This window comes from Ceratosolen solmsi, unplaced genomic scaffold, assembly GCF_000503995.2.
Source record: "Ceratosolen solmsi marchali unplaced genomic scaffold, CerSol_1.0 scaffold10, whole genome shotgun sequence".
NCBI lineage: Eukaryota > Metazoa > Arthropoda > Insecta > Hymenoptera > Agaonidae > Ceratosolen > Ceratosolen solmsi.
In genome coordinates this window covers 13844830-13854249 of record NW_011948412.1, presented here as the reverse complement: position 1 = coordinate 13854249, position 9420 = coordinate 13844830, and the positions used below count along the sequence as shown (strand labels likewise).

At 45.0% G+C, this 9420-nt stretch overlaps 1 protein-coding gene across 1 annotated transcript in view; it reads right to left on the bottom strand.

The window, feature by feature from the left end:
- The window catches only part of LOC105365088 (zinc finger protein castor homolog 1), a gene marked incomplete at its 3' end in the record, with an annotated part of 132356 nt that overhangs the window by 78451 nt on the left and 44485 nt on the right, over nucleotides 1-9420 (bottom strand). The window contains exons 2-4 of the mRNA XM_011503178.1: nucleotides 5882-5949; nucleotides 4692-5299; nucleotides 3587-3893 (exon numbers count right to left, since the gene is read on the bottom strand). Of these exons, the coding sequence (XP_011501480.1) occupies nucleotides 3587-3893; nucleotides 4692-5299; nucleotides 5882-5912 (946 nt within the window). The remainder of the gene's footprint in view (nucleotides 1-3586; nucleotides 3894-4691; nucleotides 5300-5881; nucleotides 5950-9420) is intronic.

Below are 9420 nucleotides of genomic sequence, written 5' to 3'. Positions count from 1 at the left end.
AGAGAGAGAGAGAGAGAGAGAGAGAGAGGGAGGGAGAGAGTGGGAGAGAGTGAGAGAGAGGGGTACGAGGACGGGAAAAGGAAATACGCGGCTACCGAGCGACTAGGGGAGTTTGATTGCAGGTTAGGGGACGTAGGTGGAGAAGCCGGAGGTGAGAAGTTCAGGCGCGAAATGGCCCCTCGCCAGTTTAGAGATCTTTTTTATTCGCATTTGGTTTCACGCCGCTCTTCTCTCTTTTCTCTCTTTTTTTTTGCCCCCTCCATCCTGTCCAACCCCTTCACTCCTCCCGCCCTCTTCCTTTTTCCCTTCAACCTCGGCGAGGCTTCGCGTTTACCGGCGTTGCAGCGTCTACGAGTCAACCTCGTCTAGAACGAGTGCATGCGTGCGTGTGCTTCTTTTATGGTTTGTAGAACGATCCGCGTCGCGGATTTATGCCGCCTAATGCTACGTTATGTTCTTTTAAATTATGGTTCAACGAGGCTCGCGCGTATATCATTCAATCAACCGGGCAAATAAGGGATTTATTTATGATTATTGATTGCCGCTGATAATAGTTGAGGATACGCTTAGCGGTTATTGGGAAATTCGGTGAAAATATGTACGAGCAACATTCCTCTTATACGTGACTGCGCTCTAGCAATTGCCGAGAATCGAATTTTATAATGAATCGTATTCTTGCGATCAATGACTGGTAATGCAAGAGGCGATTTAACAAACATAATTGCTTAGATTAAACTATTTGTATACGCAAATACAAAGATAATCATCATTGAAAAAACTAATTATAAAATCGAGGAAAAGCTAAAAAAACAAATATGTGATGGTTGCTTGCAGCACATACCGATGTTGCAATTTTGCAAATTGGGTACATCCAGACTCTCTGTTGTCTCTAATTGAGTCGATGGATTATATTCGCATCGACTACTTCTCGATATTTACCGAACGCTGAAAATCTACGACTTTGTGAACAGCTGACCGATCGGAAATTATCATTTTAGTTAAAATTATTGCTTAACGCTATTGGGAATATCTTCAATATTTCTCAAGTATATCGAAATATCTTATGAAAGATTTCTTTGATAAAATGTAATCTTTGATCACACTAAATCCTATAATTTCGTCATTAAAAAATATAATATTTTAATCCTTAATTTGAAATTAATTACTCAGAAGAATATATTCTAGCCTAATACCATAGAAATTATGAAAAAAAAAACTAGGAACTTTTCACATATATATATATATATATATATATATATATATATATATATATACATACATATACATAATACTATAAATATTGGGCCAATTACGAAATTTGTATATTATTCTTGAGAATGGATTATACAAATCGATTGATCAAGTAATTTGAGCTCTTTCCTGCGAAAAGTCCTTTTCTTTATTATCGTTATTCAACTTAATTTATCATTATTTTTGCTCGTAAGATTTTGCTCGTACCTTGAAGCATATTTGGCAAAATGATCCTTTTGTTATAAAATAAAGTTCCATCACCCTTCAATCTTTCATAATAAATCAATAACCATTTCCAGCAATGGTCATGCTAGTGTTACATCTAAACGAATCCCTTTACCACAAAGACGTTTATCTAGCAATGAAAAGAATTCCTTCACCATCTAAACATATTTCTCCGCTGGTACCCACCACAATAATTCATTCGGCGTAAAGTATGTTAATAATTCTCGATTCCGCGCCCTCGCAAGAAGACATCGATTTCTGCGAGTCATTGAGGAAAATCGACAACAGTTAAGAAAATCCCGGGCGAGGGATCGTTCGCTCGTCCCACGCGCGCGCGCGCGCGCATCTCCCATCGATCGGACGACCGGCGAGGGACTTTATGAGTTATAAGTCGGCCATATTGGGCAGAGTGCGAGACACCGAGAATATGTAAGTGCCACGTTGGGTAGAGTCAGCGCTCAAAGTACTCGTGTATCGATTCGCGTCGGACTCTCCGCTACTCCTCATGATTTATCGTCTAGCTCGCGCTTACGGCGCCGCTCCCTTATCGATCTTTTCCCCGAAACTTTGCGATCCCGGATTTTCGTGCCCACCGTCGGCTTTCGGCGTTATTTCCTTTCGTATTGTCAAATGGCCAAACTCTCGTTTAAACAATCGCCTATTTTACGACTCGGCTCTACCATTCGTTTCGCGTATTCACGAAAGAAAGTACACTCGCGTCGCGTCTAATAACAATGCATCCCGACAAAAAGTGACACGTAATTTTGTAAGCCTTTCGACAAAGCTTTCAATTTGAGGCTACTCGGGACATAAATCCTTCGCTCCGGCCAACAAAGCTCGTTATGTTAATGTCTCGTACACTGCGCGAAATATCTCTTGGTCCGGGGGAGGCGAAGAATAAGAAAAAGGTAATAATAAACGTCAACAAAGAGAGAAAAGGTCTCTTCTCCCATCCCCTATTCCCCTCGTCGATGCCCCTTCCCGACCCACCTTCGACATCCCATCCCCTAAGAGACGCGTGTCGATGGATCAAAGTACGCGCTTTCCAGCGACGAATAAATTATCGGCCTCGCGTGCTCGTGTATGTACGTACCTCTGAGCACAGAATCGCCCATGTTCGACGTTTCTATATGCTTCGCGGTCTCGGCAATTAACATAATTGCTGTTAAAAGGAAACGAACGAGCCTATGTGCCTGTCCCCCACCCCATCCCAGTCTCACCGCCACCTCGCTGACTCTCTGCTCTCTGTCGCGCTCGCTCGAAGGAAAATAAAAATAGCGCTTGCTGATGCGCAACACGAGCGCAGGGAGGCGGCTTATTACGCCGAGTCTGTGACATTACGTTTAATGATTTTGTCCGTATGTTTACAAGATCTGCTCATTTGCTTACTTAATGCTAAATGTAAATATCCGCACAGGCAGGAAAAATTTTGCTGCATTCGTCGTAATGCGCGCCCCCAAGAATCTATATATACGATATTATTTTACCTTTTGCTGAATATATAGGCTACGCTGGACCATAAATTGTTCGCGCTTGATGTTATCGAGAGTGTAGGCTTACGAATAAAAGCGCCGGGGATGTTGATGTTTATATTTGAAACATCGGAAATGGACTCGCGTTAAATATTGTTCTCGGCCTTGGTAATGAATAACATGCCGACTGCACTTATCACCTTGTAATTTTCAATGCTCAACTTTGTCGACGATTATGAAAATTATTAGCATCTTATAAATAAGAGAAGGTAATCCAATGGAGCTCAGGCTCAGGCGTTGACTGCATATGTTTTAGAAATAGTCATCGTCCAGCTACGTACATAGCTACATAGTTAAGAATGTTAACATACTTTATTGGCCACAGAATTACAATAAACAACGCGTTTTATTAATATTTTTAACTATGTGTGTTAGTAAGCTCTTGTGAATCAATAAGCAAACGTTATTTATGAATATCATACCACGGCGACACTCGATATCATGGAATGATAGAACTATTATAAAATACAATTGATACTCATTGGCCAACAACATAATCCAACAATAAGCATCCCAGAGATATCGTTATATATAACCGGGACGCTTAACCGATGTCGAGAAAAAGCGCAACAACTCACCTTGATGCTGGAGGTGGGGTCCAATGGCGGGATTGAGGAAGCTGGGGGGCAGCTGCCTGCTGACGCTCTTGGCCAGCTCGCCACCCGCGAGGCCGTAAATCGCGAGGAGCTCCTGCATGGTCGACTCCGCGTACTCGCGCATGTTGTCGAAGGGTCTGCGCTCCTCCGGCTCGACCTCGTTCTCCGTCTCGTTGCGCTCGTCCTCGTCCGGACCCTCATCCAGCCGGCTCGCTTGGTCCTGCTCCTGGTCCATCGGGCCCACGCTGCCCACGCTCTTGTCCGATGACTCCGAGGCCGGGCTCCGGGCCTGCAGCATAATCAAAACCCTTCCGCTCACTTATCTGGCCTCGCCATGGGCGGCTCGTGTTTTAAGATTATCACCGCGTTCGCCTTGGCTTTCGACACGTCGCTTCCATATTTTGCCTATTTTGCCAATTTTTGGCTTTGCCATCGGCTGTTAGCGAATGCCCGACACGAGTGCTTCTTTTATCGAGCGAATTTACAATTTCATTGTCAGCCTGCCGGCTCCGTTTGCCGACCTAAAAAAATTGCTAAAGAGCAATTTTACATTGTTGCCGGTAAAATCAGACGTTGTATTTTCGGTTGGCAATAAAGATTATCCTTGCCGTACTTAAAATAATAATAAAGACAGATAGAGAGATAGAAAGATCGATAGAAATAGAACCGGGACATTCTAAAAAACGCAACGAGTCGAGACACGCTCTTTTCATTGGATGACAGCTTAAATGTCTCGAACCGGAGCTTCGTTCGACAAAGATGATTTTCCATTATGAGAGTGCTATTGTATGGCAATAAGCAACGCGGATCGATCGAACGAATGACTATTATTGCTTAAAAAGCGAGCGTCGCGATATCCTCGATAAAAATATCTCGACATTCATATTAACCGGTGAGTGAGCCCCGTGAGGTCGCCAAGCCCAGCGCGAGCGAACGACTGAGTGAGTAAGTCACTATGTGTGTCTGTGTCTGTGTCTCTCTCTCTCTCTCTCTCTCTCTCTCTCTCTGTGTGTCTGTATGTATGTGTGCGCGTGTGTGCGTGTGTGTGTGTAAGAGAGCGAACTAAAGCAAGTGTACTACTACTCACATCGGTGCCTGGTGAGTAGAGCTTCTGCGACCTCAACTGCTCCAGTATGAACTTATGCCTGAAGGAGTCGCCGCTGTCGTCGTCGCCCTCGGAAGAGGGTGGCCTCGTCGTTACGGACAGGTCCATCGGTATGACCTCGTTGTTGTTGAGCCTCTGCTTGCCGAATTGACCGGCGACGGAGATGGCCGTGGCTGCTCTCTCCTCGGCGGCTTGCAGCAGCATCGTCTTCCTCTCGAAGTCAAGGGTATCGACGCTCGGAGGCGCTTCCTCGCCGTTTCCTCGGCGATCCTCGTTCGGTCCGGACTCCGCGTCGTCGTCCCGCTCGTCGGACTCGTCCGACACCTCGGCCATGCGACTGTTGATCGGCTTGAAGTTCTTACGCTTGTTGCGCGGTTTGCTTTGGGACTGAGATTGCAGTTGCGACTGTGATTGCAACTGAGACTGCGACGACTGTGACTGCTGAATGCTTGCGGCGAGCTGGAGTTGGGTGGCGGTCGGCTGGGCCTCGTATTGCTGGGAATCGCTGTCCTGATCGGCCGTGGAGCCGCCGCCGGTGCTGCGCCGAGATGCCGCCGCGAAGTTATACACCGATTCCGAAAGCATCTCCGCTGCAATTTACGCCGATTGCCAGGGCTCTTATATCAGACGTTTGAACTCTTTTTGTTTGCTCGTACTGAGCTTTGTGGGTGAGGGTGATGGGAGAAGGGGGGTGGGGGGACGCATAGCGCTGCACCGATTTTCTTTGTGCATCGTTGGGATTTGATTTTAACATATTTTTCATTTCTTTTATTTTCTTTACTTAATCGGATAATTAGAGGCCAGAAGTCAATGTTCACTTTAAATGGAACACGATTATTTATGTCACAACGCCAGGTTATATAATTTAAGCCGAGTTTGTTTTTCGTTATTTTGTTTTTTTTTGTTTTTAATCCTTCCCACCCCCCTCCAACGCAAGAGCAGTACAAACTTTGGATTTGCAATATTATTACCATACATTTTGGTGCTTTTGTTGGACAAGTTTTAAACATAAATATCGATGATTGATTCAAATTTTTAAAATCGACAATGAGTCAGCCGACGTTTGATGTAACTGTTGCATTCGTATTTCGCGTTTTTATCCTCGCACTAACGTACACTTTGAGAGGAAGAGGATTTTGTTATTCTTTGTTCTTTAGTAGTGTTCTACTTACTAGGTCCATATGGACTCGTTACGGCAGACATTGCGAGTGTCTTTCTTCGTCTGCCTCGTCAGTTCATCCTGAAACAAAAATGACACATGAAATGTCATTACGTATTTACATACTTAACATTTATGTATTTGCTTAAAATTAATTTAAATATTTATCCGATTTAAATATAAATTTAAATACAATATCCGAAGGCTTAATATCATTAATTTGAAAAAAGTCATAATTCGATTAAGTAAATGTTTTGTATTTGTATAATAGATTTGAGCGATTAGCATCGATGCAAAATATATTTTCAAAGTATTATAAAACCCATTGGTGGCTTAAAAATTTTCACGAAAGCAAAGAGTAAAAAATATTTCGTTGTTGCAACCTCCATGATAATGTAAGCAATGCATTTTTTTAACGCTCTAACTCTTTTAGCAGACGTAAATTCGCCGGAATTAGCATACTCTTATGTCCGTGTATATTACACAAAGAAGTTCATTAAATTGATTGAAAAGATAGACTGAAATAAGTAGACGATTTTATATTCTCATTCGGCATCCCTAACAAATGGCGCCCGGCAATGTCTTGAATTCTCCCCGTTGTTTCTCTCCATCAAAAAGCAAATCCAGAGAATCCTGGCAACGGTCTTCTCTCCCGTCCTCTCTCCCTCCATCGCCCCTCTGCCCCTCCCGTCGTCGCCCGCCTCGACCATTCGCCGTCCGCCCGTCAACCTTAGTGCACTCGCAAAAACAATGCAGACATTCCTCATCAACGAAATGGGGAACAAAAGCACTGCCACTCCTAATTGGCCATCGCTTGGCCGCGAATTTTCCGCAGACCAATGGCGGCGCCGCGACTCCTGAGGAGATGCAAATATCCAGTTCCCCGGCGATGCGGATCGGGCCCCCGTGTTTATGAAAAGGAAGTACGTGTGCGCGCCTCTTTTCCCTTCGCATCGAGAGCGAATTGCGAAAACGAGGCGCAAAACAAAGGGACGTCACGAAAACAAAAGCCAGAGGGTAATATACGAGTCCTCCTCGCATCTCCCACTGTCTTCCTCTCCCCCCGTCCTTAGATCGAATTTTTCGTCCTTTTCCACGACGCCTCGCTCGCGCCTACTTGTATTATAGCGATTTATGCCATGCGCGTGGATATCCTTTGCTCTCGTATTTCGAGTCGCGCGCGCCGCCGTCTTGTAACTGCGCGCGGAAACAATACTTCGCCCGAGCGCAGCAGCACGAGGAGGTGGAGGGACTGGTGGCTCGAGCGCCACTACTCCACTTTTAAGATCGACGAGGCCCTTTTGCACTGGTGGCTCGGCATGAGATTGCACTTGCGCGTCCTAAGGGACTGGTCGGTGGATATTGGAAGAATAGCGCCCGGCTAATTAGCGAGCACGCAGCGCGCACGGAGCGGCGAGTCGGCGAGTCGGCGAGTCGGCGAATTCGTTTGATCGGCCAAAAATCATAATTCCCGCATATAATTCCCTCGCGTTATCGCAATTAATATTTGTTTCTCGTAGATAAATTTTTGTTTAATTGCGCGCGCAATGAAATTAATTCAAAAGCCGTCTTATCGCGAAATAACTCGCCATATCGTTATATTTCTCAAACAATAAACATTTTTTATTATTCAAAAGCAGATCCGTAAATCTAAAGGGTTGACAGATTACGATGTATTTAAACCATTTCGATCGTTACTCGAATATGCAAAATAATTCGATGCAAACATAGTATCGAGCGGCCGAGCCTTTGAACTCTTATGGTAACTAAGATCTCGTCGCGTTTCCTTTAAATGTTTGCCATTTAATTGCAAAATCGAATGACACAAGACGTCGGTTATGACATTAGACGCACCTCTTGCAGTAAAAATCTTTTTGTCACATCACAGAGGCGACGCGTTACTCCCCATAAAACGAAACATCTCGACCCATAATTCCGAAGCAGCCTTTCCAATCGTGCCGCGCAAGAACAAAGTAGCACCATAATCGCGCAAACAACAATCAATGTGTCTAAAACAGAATGGTCTATCAGCAAAAAAAAAAACAAAAACAAAAAACAAAAAAACAAAAAAAAACAAATAAAAACGAAAAAAACTTAAAGAGAAAAGAAATAAAAAGAAGAAGAAGAAGAAGAAGAGGAAGAAGAGGAAGAAGGAGAAGACGATGAAATGAAGAAAAAAGAAAAAAACGGTAAAAAAAAAATAAATAAAATAATGGGGGAAGGGGAGAAGGGAGACAAAGTGTCCCCGCGCGATAAATCCACGATCTCAAAAATCCCGTAGGTCATGCTCTCTCGGCGCTTTGTCCAGCCCTCCCTTGCCCATCCTCCCCCGCCCCGTTCCGGGACTGGGATTTTCGCTTGCGCGGTAGAGGTGAATTTTGAAACCGGTTCATGGAAAAAAAGCTGTGCTCGCATACACTTCGATCATCGCATTATACAGAACGGATTTTCAATTTACGAGCGGCTCACTGCGAAACGTCGCCCGCGATCGCTCGGGGCGTTATACCGTGTCCCGACACGCACGCGGCGGCACCGATGGGGCGCCAAGAATAAAAATACAGCGCGTCGGCGGAGGTGGAGGAAAAAGAAACGGGGTAAATCCTGGAAGAGTGCGGATAAGTCGCGGCGCGTGTTAAATTGCAACAATGCAAGCCGAGCAATGCATATAGCATGCCGAGATCAGTCGGAGCGATATTACACTCTCTCCTTCTCCACCTCCACCACCACATCGACCACCACCTCCACCTTCTTCACCACCATCTCCTTCCGTCCATACACGCTTATACTCTCGAGGGTGATAATGTATTCCAGGTCCGCCCCGCCGCCGTCGACTCCGCCGACGCCACCGCTGCCGTCGATGGTGGGGCTAGGAAAGCGGACCGGGTCGCACGCAATAGGCATTGTAACAGATGTTAATTATCCCTCCAGTACTGTAAGGAGCAAGCAAGACGAGGGAGAAAGCGTACATTCATCGGCCATCCCCGTATGCTGCCCTTGGCGTGCGCCATTGCTACAAGGGCCGCCCCGTGTATGTGTCTCTCTGTCTGTCTCTATCTCTCTCTATCTCTCTTTCTTTCTGTCTATGCATGCGAATAACGCGGCCGTGACTGCAGCAGCGGCAGCAGCGGCAACGCGTGTGCGTGTGCGATAAAGTAATTCCGCGCGTCACTTCGGCCGGACTTATGTGCACGCGTGAGGGGCTGCTCCTGGTCGAGGAGAGGATCTTTTCGGTACTTTATGCGGGCCCAAGGAAGTGGATAAGATTTGCGATGGGTGGCCAAGAAAATGAAATTATAATGGCTCGACAACTTTATACCCACGTAGTTTTTAATAATTAAAAGCGATAATTCTCTCGCGCGCCTTAGGCATGAAATTTAATCTCTTTATTCGACCTTTTAATGGATTTCATAAGCTACACAAAAATTGGATTCACTCGCATCGAGGGAGATTGAAAGAGGCCGGAATCTTATCTAAAAGGAAATGATTTACTTTTGCATTAATATGCTCAACATGAATAAATATTAATATTCATGGGGTTAAATAAATTTCGAC